At 35.3% G+C, this 26,361-nt stretch overlaps 4 protein-coding genes across 4 annotated transcripts; all 4 read right to left on the bottom strand.

Moving 5' to 3' along the window:
* Nucleotides 1–298: 298 nt before the first annotated feature.
* On the bottom strand, nt 299–4,854 carry LOC111695793 (ankyrin repeat, SAM and basic leucine zipper domain-containing protein 1). Its single transcript, XM_023465236.1, has 10 exons — nt 4,638–4,854; nt 3,050–3,273; nt 2,826–2,965; nt 2,593–2,650; nt 2,433–2,502; nt 2,085–2,360; nt 1,922–1,971; nt 1,571–1,714; nt 1,257–1,377; nt 299–678 (listed from the first exon to the last, which is right to left on the bottom strand). Exons 1-10 carry the CDS (start codon nt 4,740–4,742, stop codon nt 418–420), a joined length of 1,449 nt encoding a protein of 482 aa, XP_023321004.1. The 5' UTR covers nt 4,743–4,854; the 3' UTR covers nt 299–417.
* Nucleotides 4,855–5,138: 284 nt separating this feature from the next.
* LOC111695773 (propionyl-CoA carboxylase beta chain, mitochondrial) lies at nt 5,139–9,143 on the bottom strand. Its single transcript, XM_023465214.1, has 7 exons — nt 8,968–9,143; nt 7,418–7,764; nt 7,159–7,311; nt 6,855–7,101; nt 6,289–6,764; nt 5,396–5,566; nt 5,139–5,300 (listed from the first exon to the last, which is right to left on the bottom strand). Exons 1-7 carry the CDS (start codon nt 9,113–9,115, stop codon nt 5,232–5,234), a joined length of 1,611 nt encoding a protein of 536 aa, XP_023320982.1. The 5' UTR covers nt 9,116–9,143; the 3' UTR covers nt 5,139–5,231.
* A 47-nt stretch (nt 9,144–9,190) lies between these two features.
* On the bottom strand, nt 9,191–12,801 carry LOC111695784 (ATP-dependent RNA helicase p62). The gene is made up of 7 exons (XM_023465226.1): nt 12,688–12,801; nt 12,209–12,654; nt 11,881–12,140; nt 11,611–11,709; nt 10,398–10,539; nt 9,947–10,167; nt 9,191–9,753 (listed from the first exon to the last, which is right to left on the bottom strand). The coding sequence occupies exons 2-7, from the start codon at nt 12,518–12,520 to the stop codon at nt 9,216–9,218; spliced, it is 1,572 nt and encodes a 523-aa protein (XP_023320994.1). The 5' UTR covers nt 12,521–12,654; nt 12,688–12,801; the 3' UTR covers nt 9,191–9,215.
* Nucleotides 12,802–14,338: 1,537 nt separating this feature from the next.
* LOC111695908 (dynein heavy chain 7, axonemal) lies at nt 14,339–26,254 on the bottom strand. Its single transcript, XM_023465378.1, has 9 exons — nt 26,008–26,254; nt 23,663–23,945; nt 22,534–23,362; nt 21,025–22,232; nt 16,734–20,638; nt 16,068–16,285; nt 15,852–16,010; nt 14,950–15,128; nt 14,339–14,573 (listed from the first exon to the last, which is right to left on the bottom strand). The coding sequence occupies exons 1-9, from the start codon at nt 26,240–26,242 to the stop codon at nt 14,390–14,392; spliced, it is 7,200 nt and encodes a 2,399-aa protein (XP_023321146.1). The 5' UTR covers nt 26,243–26,254; the 3' UTR covers nt 14,339–14,389.
* Nucleotides 26,255–26,361: the final 107 nt, after the last annotated feature.

Genomic DNA, 26,361 nt, shown 5'->3' with positions numbered 1-26,361 from the left:
TCCAGAAAATCTAAATAGTTAAGAAAACAGCTGGATTGTCTAGATAGAATCAGGATTGTCTAGATAGAATCAGGATTGTCTAGATAGAATCAAGATTGTCTAGATAGAATCAGGATTGTCTAGATAGAATCAGGATTGTCTAAAAAGGATCTGGATTGTGTAGAAAGGATCTAAATTGTCTAGGATGGATCTAAATTGTCTTGAAAGGATCTAAATTGTCTAAAAAGAATCTGGATTGCCTAGAAAGAATTTTGATTGTCTAGAAAGGATCTGGTCTGTCTAGAAAGGATCTGGATAGTCTAGAAAGAATCTAAATTATCCAGAAAATCTAAATAGTTTAGAAAAAAGCAGGATTGTCTAGAAAGAATCAGGATTGTCTAGGTAGAATCAGGATTGTCTAGATAGAATCAGGATTGTCTATGTAGCAACAGGATTTCCTCTGAAGAATCTGTATACAAGAACTCCAACTGAAATTGCTGAGAGAAGAGTGAGGTGTGAGAACCAGCGTGGTTTGCATTCTCTCTGTAAAGAATCTACTGGAAGAGGAAAACATTCTGCTCCCTGGTTTTCAAGCTCTCGTGTGAGGAGTATAATCTCTCTTTGTAAACCTTGAACTCGGTCTGAGCAATTGTTCAACATTTTCAGAAGTTCTGATGGAGACACGACATCACTTCCGGCCTAAAACAGAATATTCAGGTTTAAATATAGATATTTTCCTGAAAAGTACAACATATGTACACCAGGGATAGATTGTTTTTCAAAACAATGGTGGGGGTGGGGGTAGGAATTGACTAAATCTTGCTTAGTATTTCTCTTTTATACTTTTTGCCGAAAATAACAATTTCATTCATTAAAATCACTAAGTCAGTGATAAAATAATCCTTAATAAATTCCTAACAAATTAGGGGAAAAGTTTTTTATTTATTTTTCAATTAACCATATTTATTCGTGCATACATTAAAAACAGTTTGTAAACATGTTTACAGTGGAGATTTGTTAAATCTATAAATAACCTTTACTGATTTGTCTGTCTATTTGTATAAAAAACCGTTCTTAAGGGCTTTATTTTTTATGGACCGTTAAAATTTACCGATTTTACCCCTTTAAATTTTTTACATTATTTTTTTTTTTGAAAATACGTCAATTTAAAAGAAAATCCGCGAAAATTTGAGAATGACAAAAATGGCGACGTTCAGAGACAATTTAAGCAAGGGGATTGAGACGCCCTGAGAGCATATTTGAATTAAACTTCCTACCTTGAGAAATCTATTTGTGTGATCTCTAGCCTGTAACCTTACATATGCAACACTAGCCTTCATGAAGGTTGCATGAATGGAGAGGTTTCCTAGCACTCCAGCTGCTTCAGGGCAGGTCAACCTTCATAACGAGAAGATTTTATTTTTGGATTAAAAAATATTATTAAAAGAAAGAACAAAATTTTTTATTCTGTAAGATTAATTGATTGACTGATTGACGTTTATTTATATTTTCATCTAAAGGCGAGCATTTTAAATATCTATTCCGTAAGTGTTAAACATTAATTCATGTTCAGAGATCAATTCTGTCCAACCTTAGTCCTGCAAGTTTATCCATGAAGCTGACAGAATGTAAGGATTGTTTCTCCCAGATCCTCTTATGAGTTTCCACCTGTCCCTCCAGGATTCTCTTCCTCACTCCTATACTGTCAATTCCAAGCTCTATCAGATCCGTCTCACTATAATATACCATAGGATTATAATTTAACAGTTTTTGAGGGAATATATGCATTAATTTATAATTTTTAGTATTTTCCATATTAATACTTTATTCTTTAAACTCTTGTCCTGTTTTATCTCATCAGTGAAACAAAAATTCAAAAAAAAGAAAATTAAGATTTACTTCAGAAATTGTTAAATCTTTTGTTAAATATTGAGAGGATTACCTGAGGGTTAAAAACTCTGCAATTCCTATCTTGTGTTGGTAAAATGACCCCTACGAAAACAATAAAAAATGTATTAATTAAAACATCATACAAAAATTAATTATTTCTTAAGGGCTTGCGAAAAAAAAATATTGTTTTAAAGTTAAAAATTGAATTTAACAACCTTATACTCTTCTAATCCAAGGCCAAGAAGTATACTGTCAATCTCGCGAGGTTTCTCAAAATTTTCCAAGAAGGTCTCTCTTCCTAGCTTGAGCCCTTTCATAGAGCTGTATTTCTCCAGAATCTCCTCTAGAACAGGCTTTGAGTGTTGAGCAGCAAGATCTGCAGCTCTCAGTCCATCTTCACTGATAATATCCGGGTCAGCTCCCAACTCCAGCAAGGTTCGAGCCACTGCTCCGTGTCCTCCGTCTACTGCGTACATAAGGGCAGTCCAACCCTGAATAATATGCTCATAAACCTAGAACTTCTACTCTAGATCAGTTATTAATTGAAAAATCAAATGCAAAACCTGAGTATCCGTCCGGTCGATATTTGCTCCATGCTGACACAGAAACTGTACCAATGCTAGATGTCCATAGCTGATTAGGCAAATAGGAAACGTTATAAAAATATATTTTATAATAATATCTATCATCAACCATATAAATTTAAAACTTAAAAATTAACACCTGGCTGAGAGGATTAATGGAGTTTTCCGTTGATTCTGTACAGCGTCAACTTTCTCATCTTAACGAATAATTTCTTAAGGTTTATATCAAGTTCGAAGGTAAGGGTGATCTTAAAGAAAGTTGTTTATTGAAATATTTGATCTAACTGAAAGATTCGTTTACACTGTTATTAAATAATTAAACTATTTATTAATCAAATTTATTAATAATCGGTTTGACTTGGTATCTGGTACCTATGGAGATGAGAAGTTCAGCAGTCTTAATAATGTTATTTTCCGGAACCGAACTAGGATCAACAGTGGCTAGGACGAGGAACCCGGATACTTTCTCCGATCCTCCAGACTGAATCCTTCCTCCTGCCTCCAGAATCCATCTTTTAATTGATGTAAGTTATTTTTCTATTCTACTTTGTATTTAAAAAATGTTTGCAATAAATCTTAATTCTACAGAGACTTACTTGAGAAGTTTATAATCTGCTCTGCTAACAGAGTATAGAGCTAGAGACCAGTTGAAGGCTGAACTCAGAGAAAAGTTTATATCAACTCCAGCCTGATTTACCAGCTGGGATACCAGCTCCAGATCACCACTGTCTAGAACCAGACGAATATCACTGTCGAAATCATCATCTATTTTCTTGCTGGCCGCTGCTAGAGGAGTAGGATCAGACTCCTTATCAAGACCCTGAACAGACACGATTCCAATGGTTTATACTTGATAAAGTGGACTGAGTATACATTATACAGGGTATTCTTTTTAGCAGTGCTTAGGATCCGGATCCGTTGGATCCGCAAGATTTTGGCTTCCTGGATCCGAATGCACGGATCCGGATCAAAGGGGCAAAATATCAACCAAAAACTGAAAAAAAAAATACTCTCAAAACCCAAATCGGAACTATTAAAAACAGAGAGATTATAAAAATTTCCTGATTTCTGAATGGATCATTAAGTTAGCATAAGTTAAGCATAAAAATAAGCGAAAAAATTCAGTAAATTAAGAAATAATCTGGATCCTGATCAATTTTTTCCAATGCGGGTTCGGGATCCGGATCCTCATCAAAATTAAATGGATCCTAGGCACTGCTGTTTAGGGGAATAGGAATGTTTTTTTTTAATGGTTTTTATCGTATAATTAGAGAAAATAACTGAGGGGTTACTCTGAAAATGGATACAATAATTATTAATAATATGAACAAATAATCGTTAATCTGTTTTATTTATAGTTCAACTATTTTTGATTAATTTCCTATGTGCCCAATAAAATGTTTTGTTTCTTACAGAATATTAATATCTTTTAAATTCTTCATTTTTGTTTTGTGTTCGAGATAGGATTTGGATTGTCATGATCATACAGCAACATTTCGGTATTTTTGGGCACGGTAAAAAAATGAAGAAATTACCAATATAAAAGCAATAACAATAAGTAATTTCTAATTCAGATTAGAGCCGACTGGGTATCTTTTGAAGCTTAACTCCAAAAACGCTAGTCTATATATAAATTTAGCTAGTCTGTCTGGGTGTCTGCTTGTTTGTTTGTCTGTTTGATTGTATCCAATAAACGTAAAAACGGCTGAACCGATCGGGCCCAAATTTTTGTAGGACCTCACGTGACCCCGATCGGTTCAACAAATGCTTAAAAATCGATTTTTTTAAAAGTCTACGGGCAACGCCGGGCACTTCAGCTAGTATACATTATTCACCAGGCCTTACACATGAACAAGTCGTCAATTTTTAGATTACAATTACATATCTACGCCCATTTGTTAGAATTATTTATTATATTAGATAAAACTTCTTAACCTGAATTTGTGATCAGATAGTTGCGTATTGCAAAGAAAAATGGTCGCTTAAAAATACTAAGTAAATTCTAACGAAATCAATTGACAAGATATCTAAGGTTTTTAATTTTAGCCACGCTAATTTTCACCAATTTCTGTAAAACAATTGGAACAATCTTAGCCAAGGGTTACTTTCAAAGAATGAGACTGTAACGACGACCTGCAACTCTTTTATTAATATAATTTGTAAATTTGGTTCCAGGTTTTATACCTTCACTAGTTTCTCTGCTCCGTCCGTACTAAAACATATATCGGAGTCTGAATCAGAATCTGAGAATCCATCCGGACACATTCTTTTTCCTGAGTCAAATCCCATTTTTTATCTGAAAATGTATTTCTAAATGCTAATTCCCTGAATCCCTAGTTAACAAATTATCTAGCACCTATGGTACCTTTCACATTTCTGGATTGACAAGATCATAAAAAGGAAGCCAAGGATACCAATTACATTTTTCATATTTAAAACACGTTGTAAATTCTACTATCAACATCTTCTATAACATTTTTTAAAAATCTTTATAATTTACCAATATAAATCTTTTATAAGGAATCCAAGAAAACGACTAAATAACAGACATGCCATTGTATGTTTTATCATATTAACAGTCATGCCATTGTATGTTTTATGCATTTCTCATAAGCAACATTACTAGGATATGACTCCAAATATTCTAAATTATCTGCACTTGATTCCAAATATTTGAATTTCACGTTCAAAATTTCATAAATTATCTATTTAAAAATATTCGTTTCTATATCTTACATAATTGACAAGAGTTTTCACATGGTTTTACTGAAATGAGAATTATAGCGGCATGTTGGAGTGTTTTTTCCAAGGATGCTCTGCTTGCTTGGTTGAAAGTAGTTCTAAATCCTGAAATAAGAATACCAAATATATACATACCACTTGATTAACAGAATAATAATCTTTAATTTCAACCTTTAAGATATGTTCAACAAGATAATTACCTCACAAATACGTTTCCTTGTAGTAGCAGGTTCAATTATATCATCAACGTATCCTCGTACAGCAGCTGGAAAGGGGTTTCCAAATTTATCAATGTACTCCTGCTCGTTCTTCTCTGATCCTTTACCCCGGAAAATAATTGAAACTGCTCCCTTGCTTCCCATCACAGCAACCTTAACAAAAATCATTCAATTAAAGATCCATATAATAATAATTTTTCCCCTCACTTTTAAACAAAATTATTACACTGGAGTCTTTACATTTGAACCTTAAAGATTTTATGTAAAATTGCAACCTCAGGAATGCAATGTAATATTAAAACGTTAGGGATGCAATGTAATATTCCAACCTTAGGGATCCAATGTAATATTGCAACCCTAGGGATGCAATCTAATTAATTGCGAAATTTTCTGCCAAGAATTTGCCGATTTACAACTTCGAAAACATCTATCTATATATTTGGCTTGTCTGTCGAGTCTGTCTGTTTGTTTGTATCCAATAAACGTCAAAACGGCTGAACCGATTGGGCCAAATTATGTGTGGGACATCACGTGACCCCAGGGAAGGTTTATAAATGATCAAAATTTTAAACATTTTTGTTTAAAAGTTTTTTATTTTTGAAAAATTTTGAAAATGCGCGAAAAAATATTATGAAATCCGCAAACTTTTTTTGTTTTTGTTTTATACTGTACATAGAGAAGATGCTCACAGATAAAGCCACAATTAAAAGTTGAAATAGAAGATAAGCGCAGCCTAGTTCATTAGATTTGATTTCTGAACTAAAAAACTATGTGTTACAAAACTAAATAGATTTGACAGTTTTTAAAACCTAAAGAAGGTTGATTTTTATGCAAATTAAAATGTTATATTTTGTTTATAAATAGTTAATTTTTACCTCGGCAGTCGGCCAAGCGTAGTTAGTGTCTCCTCGTAAATGTTTAGATGACATAACATCATAAGCACCTCCATATGCTTTCCTTGTAATAACAGTAATTTTTGGAACAGTAGCCTCGGCGTAAGCGTAGAGAAGTTTAGCTCCATGTCTAATAATTCCTCCGTACTCCTGAGCAGTTCCAGGTAGGAAACCAGGAACATCTTCAAATGTTAAAATGGGAATATTAAACGCATCACAGAATCTGATAAATCGTGCTCCCTTCACACTGGCATTAATATCTAGACATCCTGCCGCATGTTTAGGATTGTTTGCAACTACGCCGACAGTTCGACCGGCCATTCGGGCAAACCCAGTGATAATATTTTTGGCGTAGAGCGGCATCATCTCGTAGAAATCTCTCTCGTCGACCACACCAAGAATAACATCCATCATGTCATAGGCAGTAGTAGACTCAAGAGGGACAACAGTGTTTAAACCTAAAATTTAAAATATTGAAGATGACAAATAAAATAGTGATGTAAAAAAAAGAAAATTATATTTCATTAAAATGATTTTAGATAACTAACCAGGAACATATCTATCCCAGGGATCATCTGAGGACCGAACAGGTGCAGGATCCCTGTTGGACTGAGGTAAGAATCCCATAAAAGTCCTCAACTGGAGAAGAGCATCAATATCATTCTCGAAAGATCTGTGCGCTACTCCAGATACGGTTGTGTGGGTTTTAGCCCCTCCTAGTTCCTCCTGAGTTACCTCCTCACCAGTCACTGTTTTAACTACGTCAGGTCCAGTGATAAAAAGGTATGAAGTGTCCTATAAAAAAGTCATTTATAAACAAAACCAATCTTGGTTATATTTGTCATCGATTACCTTAACCATAAAGGTCCAGTCTGTGAGTGCAGGAGAGTAAACTGCTCCACCGGCACAGGGTCCCATAACCAGGGATATTTGAGGGATTACTCCGCTAGCGGAAACGTTCCGTTGGAAGATATCTGCATATCCTGCCAAAGATTCAACTCCTTCCTACAACAAAACTTAACATGAAACCAAATTAAAATATTTCACTTTCTTCCACTTAATTCTAAAATAAAAGCATTGAAATGTATAGAGTGTTCGCGTTTTACTTCACCTGTATTCTGGCTCCACCGGAGTCGTTGAGTCCGATTAAAGGTGCTCCGACCAGAACTGCTTGGTCCATTATCTTGCAAATTTTCTTAGCGTGTGCCATGGATAGAGACCCACCAAACACCGTGAAGTCCTGGCTGAACACATAGGTTCGGCGGCCATTAACAAGTCCGTGGCCGGTAACTACCGAATCCCCGGGAATTTTCTCCTTCTCCATCCCGAAATCGGTGCAGGTGTGCTCCATGAACATATCGTACTCTACGAATGTTCCTGGATCCAGTAAGACGGATATACGCTCTCTAGCGGTTAGTTTACCCTTTTTATGCTGTGCATCAATCCTTCCTTGACCACCTTAACATAGAATACAAAATCAAATGAGTATAGGAGAATACGAGATGAAATCTGAAAAAAGTCCCATCATGGCCAACCCACACCGCTTACAAGTGTAGCAATACTACTCGAGTTTATTTTTTCTCAAAAAATCATTTCCCCTCCTCCCTCATTCTAGGATATATTTTTTTACTCCTGAAGTTTACTATGTTCGCGCGGAGTGCAAACAAATTTTAAAGGTTTTCTTCGCTGAAATTGAGAGAATAAATGAATTTTTGGGTAAAAAGTATCGTGTTCATTTTTCTAAAAGTAACCAAAAACCTGCAGAATAATGCAATTCCCTTGAGTAAGAACTTATCTCCTGGAAGCGTAAGAACTTATCTTCTTGAACTTTCAATGAATTCATTAAAAAATTTAAAAATTTCCTCAATTTAGATACATGGCTCAAGAAGCATTATCTAGAGTTCCCCCCAGTATAAAAATTGGAGCGAAAATTTAAGACTCAATATTTACATCATTTTGAAAGATAACGGTTTGGAATTTTTTTAAATTTTTTTGGGAATATTAATTTAGAAAAGGGACCATTTTTTCCTCATATCACTTGTTCCTTTGTGCAAAAGTGAAGCTGCGGCTTGAGAGAGGGGGGGGGGTTCTATTATGAAAAAAAGAGCGGAAGTAGAGTGAGCAGGCACCTTCTGACCATTTAATTTTGAGTTCCGAGAAGAGATAAAAAAATTCCCTGTGGCGCCAAGGCGTTTTTTTTTATAAAATCATGCAAGCGAGCCAGGAAGGTGAAATAATGTTGTCCCATAAACGTTTAGTTTTAGTCCTCAATGGACAGCAATAAAATGAAACTAGTAGGATATTAATTTATACGACTAAAAAAGGGCCCATGCTGAAACCCTTGACAAAAGAATAACTATTTAGTGAGAAATTAAGACTAAAACTAGAAATATTTAACACTGCTCGTTGTTTAGGCTACTGACAAGAATTGTCTAGATAGGATAAACAAGTTGAAGACGACTTCTGGACTAGCCTCTGCTCCCAATTATATACTGCTATGGTCTAGGTTATCGTCCACCTACCTCCTTCCTTTCTTCCTTCCCTCTTGGTCTCTTCTACTTACTACAGAGGCTTCTCCCAGGTAAGCGTGTTCATCTTTATCTATTCGCACAATATTGTATGTTTTAAATCTAAAACTTGTAAAATAAACCTCAGACTTACCGCCCAACAGAGCAGCGGCTCTCTTCTCTTCTATCTTCTGACGAACTTTAAGCGTCTGCAGAGCTCCCAAGCTACTACAGTTTCTGCTGCTGATTTTACAGGAGCTAGTGAGCAGAGCTCCCAATCGCCCCGGCATCATTATACTCATCTGGAATGTCTCAAATAAAAACAAATGAGAATAACATAAACATTATGGATATATATACATTTTATAAATGCAAGAAACTTTTAATAGCAAATTTATTTTTTTAATAGAAAGGATCGGAGTCGTCGCGTCGATTTCTTGATGACCTGTACTGTGTTGAATCATCATTCCAGTCATCTCTCCTGTTATTATACTGAGGTTTCCGTCTGTAAGAATCATCTCTATTCTTGTAAGATTTATATCCTTGAAATCCTCCTCCAGGAGCTCCGTATCTACGTTTCTGTATCTTATTCCCTCTAGCCTGGTGGACTAGCTCCTCTAGTTCCTCAGGAACTATTTGGTTTGCTTCTTTCAGAATATTGACTAGTTTCTTCGCCTGATTAGCATCATCATCACCCATAAATGTTATGGAAGTTCCCTTTTTATCCGATCGTCCTGTTCGGCCGATTCTGTGAACATAATTTTCAATATCGTTCGGAAAATCATAATTTATGACATATTCAACATTTGAGATATCTAGTCCTCGAGCAGCAACATCAGTTGCAATCATTATTTTACAATCACCGCTCTTGAACCTTTTTATCACATTTGAACGTGCAGACTGGCTTTTGTCTCCATGTATTCCCATTGCACGGATACCACTAAAAAATAAGAAGGTATAGAACTGATCTAAGTAATCAATACAAATTCAAAAACGACAAGATTTTAGCCATCTTTCTGCTTTCGTTGATTTAGGTTTTCAGGGTGCTACTGCTAATGTGAATCATTAATGGTATTTTCTGTAAAAGGGTCATTTAACTCCGATTTATATTTTAAAAACTGTCTAACTCCTACCTTTTCCGTATTATATGTTCTAATCTGTCGACAGTAGCTTTCGTCTCGGCAAATATTAAAGTTTTCTGATCTTTAATCTCTTGCAGTGTGTCGAGAAATATACCATGTTTACTGCTCTTGTCACACACAACCACCTTTTGGGTTATATTCTTGTTTGCACTCAGCTCTGTAGACCCGATATTCATGAACACGTAAGTTCCAAGAAAATCTTCGGCCAACTCCTAAAAAATTATAAGACTCCGTAAAAATCCGCCAAATAATAAATATATAATAAATACTCAGGCAGGGGCCGCCCGGTGTAAATTTTCTTGAAAAATCCTCTAACCCCCCTCCCCCCCAAAAAAAACAAAACAGTTTTTACTCCAGAATTGGAAATAAAGGGATTTTTAGAGAAAAAAAAAATAGTGTAGTGTAACTTTTATGGAAACTTTTGTTAATTTTTTGTTCCTACCTTGACATCTGTAGGCCATGTAGCACTGAACATTAAGACTTGTTTATCTCCTTGAATGGCTTTAAGAACATTTCTAATCTGAGGTTCAAATCCCATATCCAGCATCCGGTCAGCCTCGTCTAGTACCACATACTCAACACCACTGCAATCATATGTTCCAATATGTATTTATGTAACTTTTAAAGGATATTGTATTCAACTACAAGGTGTCTCTGAAAAAAGTGTGATTAGACTTTTTAGCCTAATAACCATCATAGTTTTGTGTTATGAAACGCCATTTTAACCTTTAAAGGCATTATTCTTATACAATGTGTGCATAGTAGGTACAAAGACGATAAATTGGGGGGTCTTCGTCGAAACATTTTGCTCTAAAATGCCGCTTCACTCGAAATGTAGTGAACCCTCTTTCCAAATGTTTTTTTAAAAAAAACTTTGAAATCTTTTTTCGTACTTCAGTTTTTGAAATCCTCAACTCTATCATTGAAGATGTACAATTTATTCTATTCTGTCTTATACAACTTAAAAATAAAATTAGAATTAGAATTTAAACAAATCAAACTTTGAAAAGGAGACCGAGAACTTTTCGAATATTAGGCCCATCTTTGAAGGTTTAAACGGCATTATAGAGAAAAATATTTCATCGACAACCCCCAATTTGAGGACATTGTACCTAATAAAAGCCCTTTTTAGCACATTTGAACTATATTTTGTAGGCTAAAAGGCCTAAACACACAATTTTTTCAGAGACTACGTGTAAAATAATTCAGAAAGACTTTTTTTATGGCCGGAGCTTTAAATGCTTGATCTCCTTATTTAATCTGCAGATTTATTTAATCTCCATTTTATATCCAGTTAAGTGTCTAATATTCAACGAATCAGGGTTTAGTTAGCAGAAACCGAAAAGCCAATCGGAGGCCTACAATTTTGCGTGCAATCAATGAGCAATCTCTCACTGGTGGGAATCCAGCATGGATATCCAAAAGAGAAAATCAAAAGTGTCCACAGTGGATATTGAGATGAGGGTAACGGGATAATTGGTTCCAACACAAAAGTTTCCAGCTCGGAAAATGAAGACCGGATTCTCTTTTCTCGGGAAAATAAAAGATGTTTCTATGGTTAAAACGTCATAGCCGACTAATCAGAAAAAAGTTAATCCACGAAGGAAGAATGAAATGAACTCTTTTCTCTTCATAAATTTTCGGTTAATTTTCACCTGATATTCATGTCGCCGGATTGTATAAAATCATTTAATCGTCCAGGTGTTGCTATCATCAGCTCAGGACCTCGATCATATCTCTCTAGCTGTCGATACCTGAAATAATTCAGTGTCATCATTATTTCAATTTAAGCCGCTTTTAACTTTGGGTTTTTTAAAATCTTTTTAAATTTTTCGCATTTGTAAACAAGACGGGTTACAATCCAAAATCAATATAATTAACCATTAACCCCTCTTCCCTTTCACAGCCTGTGTAAAACCGGTTACCTTGAGTCTCCACCTATACAGCATACGTTCATGACATTTGAAGATCTCCTGTATAGCTCTGACACCTCCTGTATCTGTTGAGCGAGTTCTCTGGTTGGTGTAAGGATTAGAGCTACAGGACCTCTGTAATCTGAACTGTGTCTTGTCTCTCGAGCCTTGTGAATATGTGCTAGAGCAGGAAGGAGAAATGCAAGTGTTTTCCCCGAACCTGTTTGTCCAATACCAACCATATTTCGTCCCTCCAATGCAATCGGTAAAGCCTACAATCAAAATAAGATATTTGAGGCGTACCGTTTGAGTTGGATACCAAATTTAAATAAATCTATACCTGTGATTGAATTGGAGTTGGTTTATCAAACTGCTTCATAACATGATTTAGAATATTCTTTGGTATTGAGGTCCCATCAAAGCTGAGAATAGGATCGGGTGCATCATTTCCCTCTACCCTTATACTGTGTTCTCGCATGTACTGCTCAATTTCACTCCGCTCATCTTCAGTCTTAAACGACGAACTTGTGGCAAAACCTCTGAAACCAAAACTTCCGACTGAATCAAATCCTGAACTCAGTTCCCGAATATGGCCATTTTGCCAAGTTTGTCTGACCATCGGCCGTATCGCAAGCTGCCATAGTTTGTTCATCTGAAAAAAAAACAATCTTTCTAAAATTTGTTATTTAAATTAGATTGCAGGGTTCAGAACTGCCAGGATATATCCAGGATAAATGACTCATGGATGCTTTCAGTTAGGACGATCATCTACTTGATGTCCTTGACCTGGAGGACGATCATCTACTTGATGTCCTTGACCTGGAGGCCTGGAGGTAGAGATTGCTTTAGCTTCTCAGCTTTCTCCTTGTCTGTGATCTTTAGAGTGTAGAGGAACCTGGAGCAACGAACCTGGAACGAAAAATATTATAAATGAACTAGTAATCAAAACAGTTACGGATGAGTTAGAATCTTCTAATCCGTAGTATATTAACATATGATGTCTCCGACTATGTTCGTTCTTAGAACGATGAAACCCACTCCAGTCGGCTAAACCAAATGGAAAGCATAATAAAACAAGATTATTTTGGCATCATCTAGCGTCCCCACACTATGTATAATTATAACGCAAACATACGTCCAGGACCTGGGGTTCAGGGTACATCATAAGGAGTAAAGATCTCAGAATTAAAATCTCTGATATCTTTACAGAGTTCATTTTGATTGGGAATCAGATATAAATCCAAATTTTCAACATCACACATTTTACTGTAAATCTAAATATTTTTTAGAAGTTTATCAGAGGGAGGGAAATTTGGCAGTATATGTCTTAATATTTTTACTCCTATAAATCTCAGAAAATATAAACCACTAGGTCCTTGTAAAAAGTAACACTTCTCATGTAATGTTATCCTAACAATTTTAAATGTGCATCTCATATTGAACACATGCATAAAGTTAGTCATGTGGCCGCAACGCCAGGCCCCCTAGCCTGTCCTAGCCGCGGTGCTCAGCCTCCTAGCCTGTCTTAGCCGCAGCGTTCAGCCCAGAAAGTGCTTTAACCTAATCATAAATATATACTACTTTTGATGAAAAATAGATAAAAATCAAAGGAGGGGGCCGGGGGGAGGTCCAAAAATCGTTCTCGAGGACAGACCCCGGGTCTGGCATGCATGCTTTAATATAACCCCAAGTTTTCTTGCCACATAGTCAAAAAGCTTGGTAACATTCCATTCTCATTTAGAATTTGAAACTGATCACAATCTCACCAAACTATTACATCGTTTCTCAGATCGTAAATCGATGATACAGCATTTTATCATCTCGTAACGAACAGATTACAATTACAATACAATTGAAAAGGTTAGATATGGAACAGTGGCCAAAGTCAATACTTGTAAAAATATTCGAAATGATTTTTTTAAACTTATTGTCATGGTCTGTTACAAAAAACTACTAACAAGTAACAACATAACAAGTTTTATCTTATGTTTCAGCATGGTGGTGCACCATTTGGTAAAAATAAATGTGTTGTGGGATTGCGCCGTAGAATTAGTAGAATCATAGCTAGGTTCATTACCTGGTAAACTACAAGATCCACACTCCAAAGAGTAAGAGAGACAAAGAGAGATAATACAGATAATCAGATTATCATCATCTAAAGGGAACATTTTTGTTCCTTATTAATATCTAAAATCTTCATCCATAGTCTCCCTATACAGAACATTGGGAACGCAGGGCTTTATGTGGGGAGGGGGCGCATGCACCCCCTGTTAGAAGGTTAAATACGTGTTTTTATTGTCCCCCCCCCGTAAAACGTTTAGTTACGAGCCTGATATATGCTTGCTATTTTCAAATTTTTTTTAAATAATTTGATTTTGTTTATCTTGAACAAGGATATTTTAGGTAATTTTTCAAGATTTTTTAAGTATAGAAAGAAATTAACTGTGAAATGAATGCAGAATGATTACAAACAAACTTTTTTATTAAAAGAATTTTACAAATAACAATATAGATACATTCTTTATTTATTTATTTTAAGTATGATTGCAACTCCCTTCTCTAGGCAGAGTTGATGGTCCCCTGGTATCTGCAGATAGAGAGCTAAATTCCCTTTCTCCGTCCTGTTTTTAGTCCAGAGAACCGGACAATTATATATGTCAGGGTTTCCGTTCCCAGTCACAGGACGCACTTCGATATTAGGAATCCTGAATTATAAATGTTCTGTAAATTTTAATGTTTTAAAACGTTATTAATTACCTTTTGAAAAAAATGCCTTTTCATAAACTTTTAATGCAAGGTGTTCCAATAATCATGGGAAGTACGGGGCGACATTAAACTCGTCTTTGATCGTTGATATTCAATGAATCCAATGACAATATACAGCCACAAACTCAAATATTCTAATCCCTATATCTTTCAAACCTAATGTTGTAAACCTTCGATATTTCTAACATTGGCTATTTGCTCGAGTTGGATTTATAGTTTGAAATATTAAAGTTCTACTTTGTCATGTTGCAAAGATATAATAGGGGTTAGAATATTTGAGTTTAAAGAAAGTCAACATTGTATATTGAATTTGACCTGTTTATTGTCTCAGATTGAGGGCTAAGCTCAGCTATCCTTGAGGTTGCATTATCCCACTCTGCTCCGACAATATGAAGGTTCTGGAGCACAACACTGTTCTCCTGGTCTCCTGAACCACCAACTGTTGTCTCTAGACTCACATTATCCAGGTCTAGTCCAACCGTTCTAGCGTACTCCTGAAACCAGATTGTTTAAGATAATTTTCAGATTGTGGAACAAGGATATAAGACAAAGAAGATGGCATTTAAGGTGGCAAAAATTGTAATATAAAACTGAAAACTATAAATTGTTTGATTTTGATTGGGGATCTCGGTTGAACCATATGCATGTTTTTAGCTGGATTTAAAGTTCTATATTAAGAATGTTGACTTTTATAGGGAAACCTGTGTTTCCAGGCTTAGCTAGGTTCACAAGATAGTGTAATTAAAATAAATTTGAAACCCAGCTTTGCACGGAAACTGAGTCTTACGATCAGACAAAAAACAAACTAACAGAGATTAGTGTTTTTTATATATAGATATATCTATTATATAAAGGTTCAAGTATCGATTATTGAATTTGTTCATTGATGTACATTTTCTAATTCCCCAATCCGGAGATAAGAAAACATAAACTCGTGCATTTTGTATTTACTGCGAAAAATAAAGTAAAGGAATTAAGCCTTTTTCCACAAACTCAAATTTTGTAATCCCTCTATCTTTGCATTCTGATGGTGGGAATTTTAATATTTTAAACTTAAATTATTTGATCTGACAGAAGCTTATAGTTTGAATTATATCTAAGGTCTACGACATTGGGTTGGAAAGATACAGGGATTAGAAAATCAGAGTTTGTGGAAAAGATTCAATTCCTTAATATTAAAAATAGAAAATATTCAAAATTTGTTTCAGTGAGCTAACCTGTTGAATAGCTGTGATGAAAGCGTGAGGATGAAGTAAGGCGGAAAGATTGAATAGTTTGGGTACTCCGGTCTCAGCCCAGGATCCTAGAAACTCTCTTCTAGTTCTCATATCTTCAATAAACTCAGCCAGACTCACAGATGTTGGACAACTCAGTTTCTAAAACGAAAAAAATAAATTAAAAAACACAGAGTAATTTTTTTTTTAAATGTATACCTTAAACTTGTCAAGAATTGAGTTTGTTTTCACGGCCTCAACCACTGACTCCACTTCGGACGTAACCACTTGAATACCGAGCATGGCAAGCCTGCAGGTCTCAAAGGTTTCTTTAGACATCTCCAGGAGCTTGTTGAGTAGCTCAACCTCGTGGAGTAGAACTACTCGGAGACAATTCTTTTCTTCTTCTAATCCGTCTTGGATGAGTTGTATTGGCTCTAAGGATAAAAAGTATTTTAGTGATCATGATTTAAAGAGATGTAAAAAATAATTTTAAAAAAATAAGACAAGTCATTGGTTTTGGTTTGTTTTTATTAGCAAATAAGAATAATTATTACACACTTTATACAGTCCTATTGCGTAAATGCAATTGCTTGTTTCCATCATATTTTGTACAGTTTAAAGAATTGAGTTTTTAACACAAACTCAAATTTTCTAACTCATATATCTTGGCAACCTGATGGCAGACACCTTGATATTTCATACTTAGGCTATTTGATCTAAAAAAATTCATAGTTTAAAATATCTAAGGTCTACGACATTGGGTTGCAAAGATATAGGTATTAGAAAATCTGAGTTTGTGACAAGGACTCAATTCCTTTGTCAATTTAAAAAATGTTTGACTGTTTAAAAATGTTTTTTTGAAACATGAATATTTTTTCTTACCTGGGAGATTTTTGAGAATTGTTTCAACTTTATCTTTAATTTCATGAAAAGAAAAATTTTCTTCTTTCTGAACTTTTCTATCCTGTGAAATAAGGATTTTGTTGAGTAAATTCTGCGATTCTCTTATGTTTCTCCGGTCATAAATCGGTCTATTGATAGAGAGCATGTCTGGGGTTGTATTCTGTGGTAGAGAAGATAGATAAGAGACAAAACCATCATAAGATTCATATTTTAAAACCTTATAAACCCCATCCTTGTCTAATTGTACAACATCCTCCTGTACTACCGTTGTATTGCAGAATCTGTTCAATATGGTGTTAAGAGTTAAGGAATCCACAATATCTTCAATCCCGCTCCCTACAATACAGTTGCAGAGGAAGCTTGAGATAGATTTCAATGAAAATGAATGATTAGATGTTAGGTAGGTCTGAAGGTACTCCAGAGACAGAAGTTTATCCCGAGTAGGGAAAACATAATGTTGGTTCCAACCCACAGTTTTAAACCGAGTTTTCTCATTTATCATCGAGTGAAAGAATGTAACAGAAAGAGACATTCTTTTCATCTTTTCCGACATTTTTTCATATTCTTTCTGATGATCTATATCCGAGGGGAATGATTTTAGAACACTGCTTTTTAGGTTAGTTTGCTCTTCCAGCGAAACCTTGATACAATTCTGTAAAATGGGAATCGGAAACCCTTTGCTGTTCTTAGTTGTCAACCAAAGTCTAAAATCAGGACTGCCAGAATCTTCATCCAGTCCCTCGCACATAAACTCTAATTTAGATAACCATCCGGGAACCATGTGACAATTCTGTAGGATAACCCAGTTACCAGCATATATTCCTTCTTTAATCAGATCTTCAGCTTGCCTCTCCTTTCCTGATCCTAGGCATAGGAACTGCAAACGTTTCCCGACAATATTCAACCGTTCTGCCAGCCTATAGATCTCGGAGCAGGGATCTGCAGTATCTCCGAGGATAAGAACTATCGGAGTAACAGAGTTGGAGTCAAGGTAGGCTTTATGGAAATCAGGCAAAGGGAACTGGGTGTACACTCTTCCAATATTCAGTTCCACAAACTCATAGATTAGGCTTACCAGGTCTTTTGTATTGATACAGGTATTCAGCATTAGTTTTTCAAATATATCCAATTCAAGATTATGCGGTAGATCTTGGGAAAGAGATATTCCAGTTTCTGTATTAAACAAATCGTACCAGCTCTTTTCATCGCTAAGAATGGATTCAAGAACAGGCTCAAATGAATTCCTTTTATTTTTCAAGTTATTCAACCGTCCATGAATTCTTGTTTCAAAGTATTTAAGATCCGAATTCTCGAGAGAAACATTTTCTTCTGATATGCAGGACAGATAATCCTTCCAGTCCTTATCAGATATGTCTCCTTTATGCTTTAAGATACTGACACATAGTAGAAAGGAAAAAAGGGTTTTATCTTCGTTGAAGAGGCCTCTGGAGATTGCCTGATATAAAGACTGTGTCATATGATCCTTAATGCTTTCTAATCTTTCATCCATCTCTTCAGACTTATCTGCTAGATCTACAGAGTTACAGAACAGGTTTATAAACCAGTTTAAACTGTACTGGTACATATGACACACGTGGCTAAGGTCTGAAATAGCAAAGAAAAGAACTCCTACATAAGCCGCAACTTGGAGATAAGGTTCCCTGTTCTCGTCAATCTTATTTTTTGAGTCCAGAGCAATATTTTGCTTCTCTGAAATTTCATTCGCAAGAATCTTTGATGAACTAAGAATTTTGATTGCATTTTCATCTTCAAGAATATTTCCTTTTGAAGTGTAGAGAACATCAAGAATCTTGTTTTCAATATCTCTCAACTGTTTTCTGTTGTCATTTGCCTGAACTATAAGCTGAGCTCGTTCCTCTTCAAGTTCAGGTCTCTCTCTTGTAACCGTGATAGTGAGCAACTGTTCATCTAATCCTAATCTTGTAATGCTAAAGTTTATTAAAGCAACTTTAGAAACTGTATCTCGGTCTAGTTTAGGTTTCTTTAGTTTTGTTGTGATGTACAATTTAAAATCTTTGTGGTATTCTAAAGTTGAGTCTCCAAGCTTAAGACAAACCGACCCGCCTTGCTTAAAGGTTTGCTTTGTAAGAAGAGGTTCAAGGATTGGATCTAAACTCTCTCCAACATTCTCCAGAAGCGCTGGCTGTCCGAACTGAATACTGCTTTCTAGATTTCGGAGGAACTCCGAATCAGATTGTTTAAGTACCTGGAGATTATTATTCTTCTCAACAGCCTGGATCCACTTCTTACCGATCTCCTGGGGATCAAGCATGAGAACCCAGCGCTTTGATGTGAATGCAATAATACCGTTGTCTGTTGAGAACTGATCCGAAGGTAGACCTGATAGCTGCCAGGATTGTCTTGTTATCTCATCTCCTAGAACATTATACAGGGAGAAATCTGCGGAGAAGGGAACTTTAAACTCTTGACACTTCTCCATCCAATCCTTGAGAATATATTCTCTAGATCCTTGCTCTTCTACTCCAAGATATGCAATCAGTGCAGAGGAAAGCAAAATATCTCCTGTTAGTTTCACATATTTATTTCCAAGATTTCCAACAATCTCTGCCCATTTATCCCTTTCACCTCCCAGCCCTCCGATAAGTTGCTCTGCTCTCTCTAATTTTCTACTGCAGGTTTCAACTTCATTTTCCAGCTCAGCTTTCTTGGTTTTCTTAGTAGCAAGTTCAGACTGAATTATTTTCAGCTTCTCATTTGCTTCATCAAAAACAGCTTGTTTCTCCTTTAAACTACGGGTAGATTCCTCAAGCTCCAGGTTCAGCTTTACTACAGCTTCTCTCTTTGGTGCAACCACCTTAGCAGCCTTATCATAGCTTTCAATAAAAGTCAACCACTTATACAAGGATTTGATAACTTCTTCACCTAGACCTATACTTTGCTTGGATTCATCAGGATCTATCTCTGAATTTGATAAATACTTCTCTCTGATCAGCTTCATTGTTTTGGGATTTATATCATCTTTCTCAAATAAAGTAATATCAGCCACAAACTTTGGTTCGCCAAGTAAACGTTTTGAAGGACCCCAGTAATCATCAATCATTTTTCCTCCCGATCCTCCATCGGGAAGTTTGTCTGGTTTTACTCCAGTAAGGATGCAGAATGCTTCCATAACAAGTCTGATTGACGGAGTAGGTTGCTTCATGCTCCTGAGAGCAGCAAACTCCTGCTGAGACAACGAGCTGAGCTCCTCTAGTGCAATCTCAACCCCTCGGGCCACCTCCTGGAGGTCGTCTTCACATTCTTGAATAATAGTTTTCACCTGCTTTGTCTTTTCCGATACCAATGAGTCTACGTTCTTTACAATCTTCTCCAGTTCAGAAACCTCGTTCTGATCTTTTTCCACAAGCGCAACACATTTATCCACCTCCTTCGATGCAGCAGTAAGATGAGGTTGAATATCCTCTAGTTCTTCTTGCATTACACCAACCTGTCCAGCTGCATCCTTTAGCTTATCCAACCCTGTTGTAAATCTTTGCTTGATATTGTTAACCTCGTCCCTTTTCCTGGTCAGAAGGGTTTTAAAAAGACTGTTCAGCTCAAGGAATGAGGCTGGAGTGACACAGTTGTAAGAAATATCATTTCTATAAAGTTCATCTGCTCTCTCTGTAGCGTAGGTATGGAAATATTTAGAAACCTTGATACATCCTTGCAGTTCCTCATCCGTAAACTCAATATCTTTCAAGAACGTTTCAGAGATAAAGTAAAGAGCATCTGATGGCCAGTGTGTAAACCAGTTGACCGTACAGCAGTTTAAGATACAGGGATAGTCTCTTAGTGTCTTCTTGTAATCCTGGGTTGTTGTGTTCATCGCAAAAACAATATGTAATCTCTCTTTAACCAATCTAAAATTAAATTTTAATTGATTTATATTTTTCCGTCAAATAAAGGAATCTTTGCCACAAACTCAAATGTTCTAATCCGCATATCTTTGAAACCTGATGGTTTAACCTTTGATAAAACAGAATTCATACTTTAAAATATCTAAGGTCAACGACATTGGGTTACAAAGATATAGGGATGAGAAAGTTTCGCTTTTCATAGATATTATTTATGGAACTTTTATTGCATATTTGAACCCAAAAGCATTCACATATTTGTTTTTAATGACTCTCAGAAGTTAATTGGTTGCTAAACTGCATACATGAATTTAAAAAAATCTAAAAATATCATTAATATCTGTTATTTAAACTTATGAACTAATCTGCTAAAAATAAAAATGGCCATTTACCTAATAAAAAGATTAAAAAGCTCTAGTGCTCCTCCCTCTGTATGAAGAGATTTATCCAACTGAGGTTCAAGATTTTTCATATTCTCAAGAATTTCGTTTTTTTCTTCCACGTTAAAAATATTTGGAACCTCTCCAAGGTTTAAGATGTTATTAATATCTTCTAAAGATCTTGGATCCTTGAGCTGACTGCTATAAAGGAAGAGAACACCAGGATTGATTTCCAAAGAAAATTTTCTTAAAACTGCTTTTATGTCAGTTCTCCAGTCTTTAAAGCTGTACGTGTTGGTCATTTCTATCATATGAAAACTGTAGTTTGATATATGAGCAGCTAATCTTGTCAGGCTCTGTCTCCCTGAACCCCCTATTCCGATAAGAAGGGAACTGCTCTGGGGTTGTTTGAGAACTCTGTTTATTTTACATAAGTGCTCAAGAGCAAAATTGAATAAAACCAAATCTAACGGTTTCCTACTTGTCTTGTTATACTCGATAAGCTGTGAACTGACAGAATCCCGAAGAACCTTCATATCAGTATTCTCTCTATAAAACTTGTCGTCAACTGTAGGATCAAGGAAGTCACAGAATAGGAAGGATCTCATTCTATCCTCAGTCACTTCATTTTCCTCCACTAAAGTTGGAAACAGATCTTTCAATTCCTCTTTCATGCACTTCTGGGTAACTTGAAGAATCTGTTGAAACAGATTAGTCTTATCGTTGTTAATAACTAACCTATCATAATATACTCTCATTGTTTCATGAACCCAGAGTCTTTTCATTGCCTGTAGGTCTTCCATACTCTCTGGGGTTGAGAGAAGAACTCCAAGGATTACTCGTGAAAAATCTCTCAGGTTGAATATATAATGTGTTTTATCTGGTGTTGGAACTAGAGTTGACGTGGCAAACTTATGTATTTCTAGTGTTGAGCTGACAACCTGTTCAATACACGGATCAAACTCTTTGCGAAATCCTTTGGTGTCAAGGTGCCAGAGAACCAATCTTGAAAATATAGCGGAGATTGTACTATCCTGGAAGTGATCTATGTATATAGAGTTGAAGTGTCTTCTAAACCTTGGAGACATCTCGTTCTGTTTATCGCTTGGAGGTTTAAGAGCTCCAATAACCACAGCATCAACAATCATCATGTTAAATAGTTCCTTCCCGTCATACCAAATACCGTGGTCTAGCATCTGCCGGAGAAGTTCTATAGGGCCCTGAATATAAAACTATATAAGCATAATCTAAACAATTTTTAAATAATATTGTTCAATTCAAAAGTGCAGAAAAGGAATGGAGTCCTTGCCACATACTCTGATTTTCTGATTCCTGTATCTATGTAACCCAATGTCGTAGACCTTAGTTATTTCAAACTATGGGTTCTGTTAGATCAAATAATCTAAGTTTGAATTATCAAAACGTTACACCATCAGGTCGAAAGATTAAGGGAACATAAAATCTTTGTTTGATGATAAAGACTTGTTTAGAACAAATCTTTAAGAAATATTTTAATTAAACCTGAGATTTAACTTCATCTTTCTCCGGAAGGTTGATGTCGTCAACAAATATAACAAACTTCTTCCCTAAAGGTGGACCATATACCCCTTTCCTTCGTTTATCTAGCTTACTCATTATTACATCCTGGGTTGTGACAGGGCTGGTTATCTTAGTAAAGAAAAGTGAAGCGCAGGCAAACTTCTCTTTGTCTAGTTTGGTATTGATCAGATCCTGAATATAAACTGTTTTACCGGTTCCTGATGGACCACTCAGTAGGAACGGTTTGTTGTTTTGTAGAAATAGTTCCATAATATGCTGGTATCTGACGGATTCTAGAGTTGGTATTATCATGTTCCCTGCATATATATCTCTAGGAAGGGAGACTGACGTATCTAGGGTATCCTCCCACCTACTCCACTCTGCCTTGTTATGTATGACAAGTTGATAGGAGAATACATTTCCATTGTTAGGAACAGGAAGAGAGTAGGCTTGTTTCAATACAGGAATCTTTTCAGTTACTCCAGTCTCGGAGAGCATCTCAGCAGTAACTGTTCCATCCTGGAGCTGGTAGAAGAATCTACTGAACCTGTCCCCGAGCTCCCTATCACAGATCCCACCCAGAGACCAGATACAGGAATAAAAGAATATTCCTTCTAGAACAGGTTTCATCTCATGCTCTGACTTTCCCTTGGACCAGGTGTCATTAAATATTTGTAAATGACAATCAAAAATGTTTATAAATCCCTTGAATATATTCTTATCTGTTGTTGCAACCCTGCTCCGGGTAAAGTTGTTAAGGAGTTGGAGAAGGGGTGGGAAGAATCTGTAAAACATCTCATCAACATGCTCTCTAGAGTAAAAACACATTTATGCTAAGAAACTAAGATTTGTTATATTTTTACCAAAATCATTGTAACTTACTAAAATAAATGAAGAGCCAACGTGAAACGCATCCAAGTTGAATTTATTTTTCTTACATAGATCATGCGCATTCTTACTTCATCTTAAATGTTATCTTTATTTATAATCAGTAATTAATAATTTGAAATTTAATCTGCTTTTCTGAACCAATTAAAAAAAAAATTCGTGCATTCAAAAGAGATAAATATATTGATAATTCAATATTTCTATATCTTAACTTCATTTTTACCTCAGACATTTGTTGATTGTATCTGGAAGGGTTCGTAACCAAACTTTGAGAAGCATTTTCCATGTGAGTTTAGTATCATCCAGGTATAGAATCCCACACCTGGAGATTGTTGCTGGAGAAGCCCGGGATACGTCCTGACTCTCGAAGAGAAGGTTTGTATTCCCTGGCATTTTAATTATTTCTCCTGACATGAGACAAAGCTTTTTATTTTCGTCTAGAACAGTGTTTAGGTTCTCTATCCACTGTGAGTCTACGGGACCGTCAAATATCAACCATTTCCGTTCTAGATATATGTAGATTGTATAAACACGAAATTGTTACCATAATACTACATACTACATCCATAGATGATAACAGTCTACCCTAATTGTACTACATAGTATATCCATAGTTGATTACAGCCTACCCTAATCTTAACAATCATACTGCATAGTATGTCCATAGTTGATTACAGTCTACCCTAATCTTAACAATTGTACTACAAAGTATATCCATAGTTGATTACAGTCTACCCTAATCTTAACAATTGTACTACATAGTATATCCATAGTTGATTACAGTCTACCCTAATCTTAACAATTGTACTGCATAGTATATCCATAGTTGATTACAGTCTACCCTAATCTTAACAATTGTACTGCATAGTACAACCATAGTTGATTACAGTCTACCCTAATCTTAACAATTGAACTGCATAGTACAACCATAGTTGATTACAGTCTACCCTAATCTTAACAATTGTACTACATAGTATATCCATAGTTGATTACAGTCTACCCAAATCTTAACAATTGTACTGCATAGTACATCCATTGTTGATTACAGTCTACCCTAATCTTAACAATTGTACTGCATAGTATATCCATAGTTGATTACAGTCTACCCTAATCTTAACAGTTACTTACAGTACCCTAAACTAAACCCAAAGAGAATAGAATATATATTAGAGAGGAATTTACTAGAAAAAAGTGTAAAACGGCCATTTGTTGTACTGTTTCCATACTGCAGGTGTACTTCACATATTTGCGCTATATAACCTTTTGGGCCCTAGAACATTATTTCACATATAGACTCTATGCCTTTCACTTTACAAACGATGATTTACCGTTATAACTATAAATCAAATGATGTTTTTTATTCGCCTAATTAATTTTATAAAGTTTATTTAATAGATTTAAAAAATTCGAAATTGAAATGGATATTCTAACATACTGTATTAATCTACTCTACTGCATATAATTTGTGAACATTTACATGATTTGTACACTTTGAACTCCCTTTCAGGCTGAAAGGGACTGAAAAAATTCATACCGAGGGATTGTCTAAATTCCACTCTAATATATATTCTATTCTCTTTGTCTAAACCCCTGTACTACATAGTAAGTTCAATACTGCAGTAGAATATTCTACTGCACCAAATAAACCGGAATTTCCAAAAAGTTTGTTTGAATCAAAAAATTAAATTAAATTAAAATTAAATTAAAACATCTATATATATAAAGGTGTAATCTCTGTTTGTCTTACTGTCTGTCTGTCTGTTTGTTTGTCCGATCATAACTCAGGAACCCCTGGACCTAATTGCCTAAAATTTTTATTGGGGAACTCGGGACATCCACGGGACTGTTCTTAGCTAGGTTTTGAGATTCTAAGTGGAGTGGGTCGACTTTGTCAGCGAAAATTTAGTTTCCTAGTAAAATCGTTCAAGTGCGGGTAAACGGCGGAAGTAACTTTTAGTGACCTGGGCAGCGCTGGGTGCCCAAGCTAGTTTAATATCAATATTAATCCTAAATGATGTCATGTTCGACTTTTATTATGTTTAGCTTTTAACTTGGCCGGGTATTATTATCATTATCATTATTATTATTATCAATATTAACCCCTTATAAAAAACTTTAGCTAATTATTATTCACGATAGTATTGGTAACTTTCTGAGAAAAAAAAAACATAATATGATTCCGAAAAAAGTTAGGTAAAAAAATCTAATGAATCTTTGTACAAACTCTGATTTTCTAATTCCTATATCTTTGCAACCCCATGCAATGTTGTAGACCTTTAATATCTCAAACTATGAATTCTATTAGATAAAAAAATCCAAAGTTATGAATATCAAAGTTTTTTCCCATCGGATTGAAAAGATATAGAGGTTAGAAAATTTGAATTTATGGCGAAGACTTAATTCCTTACTTGAAAATTTTTCAACCAAAATAGTTAAATGGTCAGTACGAATTTCAAATTTTCTCTTTGAAAATAAAAATAAGAATTTTTTACAAGAAAAATTGTAAACAAATAAACTATTCTAAGAATAGAATTTTAAAAATCCATGTTGTGTTTCAACATAACTAACCTGTAGAGTTCATATTTGAGAATGTTCTAAGAGATGTTGCTAGAATCCCATCTTTCCATTCATGAAACTCATCAAAATATCCAAACAATTGATTTATTGTCATGGATTTAGGATTCACGACAACAGTGTTGACAAACCTCTCCTCCTTGCTAGATTCCTCATCCATCCGTCCCAAGGTTTTAGCTAGCACCTTGGACAAACATGTTTTCCCAGAGAATGCTTGTCCAACAATCATTATTCCATCATATAAACTTTAATTAGCAACACATTTATTAAACGTTATTGTATTGTATTGTATTGTATTGTACTGTATTGTATTGTATTGTATTGTATTGTATTGAATTGTATTGTATT

This window comes from Eurytemora carolleeae, unplaced genomic scaffold (genome assembly GCF_000591075.1).
Source record: "Eurytemora carolleeae unplaced genomic scaffold, Eaff_2.0 scaffold11, whole genome shotgun sequence".
NCBI classification, from domain to species: Eukaryota; Metazoa; Arthropoda; class Copepoda; order Calanoida; family Temoridae; genus Eurytemora; species Eurytemora carolleeae.
The sequence above is the reverse complement of the archived record's forward strand: the minus strand, read 5'-3'. Positions and strand labels throughout refer to the sequence as shown.

Excerpts from the sequence above, each read along its gene's own strand:
- LOC111695793 (XM_023465236.1), bottom strand. The coding sequence starts at position 4,742 with ATGGGATTTGACTCAGGAAAAAGAATGTGTCCGGATGGATTCTCAGAT. Across the intron at positions 2,651-2,825 it reads TGAACTTCTCATCTCCATAG|ATGAGAAAGTTGACGCTGTA; the intron begins GTACCAGATACC and ends TTATTCGTTAAG. Across the intron at positions 2,503-2,592 it reads CCATTAATCCTCTCAGCCAG|CTATGGACATCTAGCATTGG; the intron begins GTGTTAATTTTT and ends TTGCCTAATCAG.
- LOC111695773 (XM_023465214.1), bottom strand. The coding sequence starts at position 9,115 with ATGAGTATAATGATGCCGGGGCGATTGGGAGCTCTGCTCACTAGCTCC. Across the intron at positions 7,765-8,967 it reads AGCCGCTGCTCTGTTGGGCG|GTGGTCAAGGAAGGATTGAT; the intron begins GTAAGTCTGAGG and ends TTCTATGTTAAG. Across the intron at positions 7,312-7,417 it reads CCGGTGGAGCCAGAATACAG|GAAGGAGTTGAATCTTTGGC; the intron begins GTGAAGTAAAAC and ends GTTTTGTTGTAG.
- LOC111695784 (XM_023465226.1), bottom strand. The coding sequence starts at position 12,520 with ATGAACAAACTATGGCAGCTTGCGATACGGCCGATGGTCAGACAAACT. Across the intron at positions 10,540-11,610 it reads TCCGGCGACATGAATATCAG|TGGTGTTGAGTATGTGGTAC; the intron begins GTGAAAATTAAC and ends ATATGATTGCAG. Across the intron at positions 9,754-9,946 it reads GAACATATAATACGGAAAAG|TGGTATCCGTGCAATGGGAA; the intron begins GTAGGAGTTAGA and ends CTTATTTTTTAG.
- LOC111695908 (XM_023465378.1), bottom strand. The coding sequence starts at position 26,242 with ATGATTGTTGGACAAGCATTCTCTGGGAAAACATGTTTGTCCAAGGTG. Across the intron at positions 23,946-26,007 it reads CTCAAATATGAACTCTACAG|AACGGAAATGGTTGATATTT; the intron begins GTTAGTTATGTT and ends ACATATATCTAG. Across the intron at positions 14,574-14,949 it reads CAATCTGAGACAATAAACAG|GATTCCTAATATCGAAGTGC; the intron begins GTCAAATTCAAT and ends TTTATAATTCAG.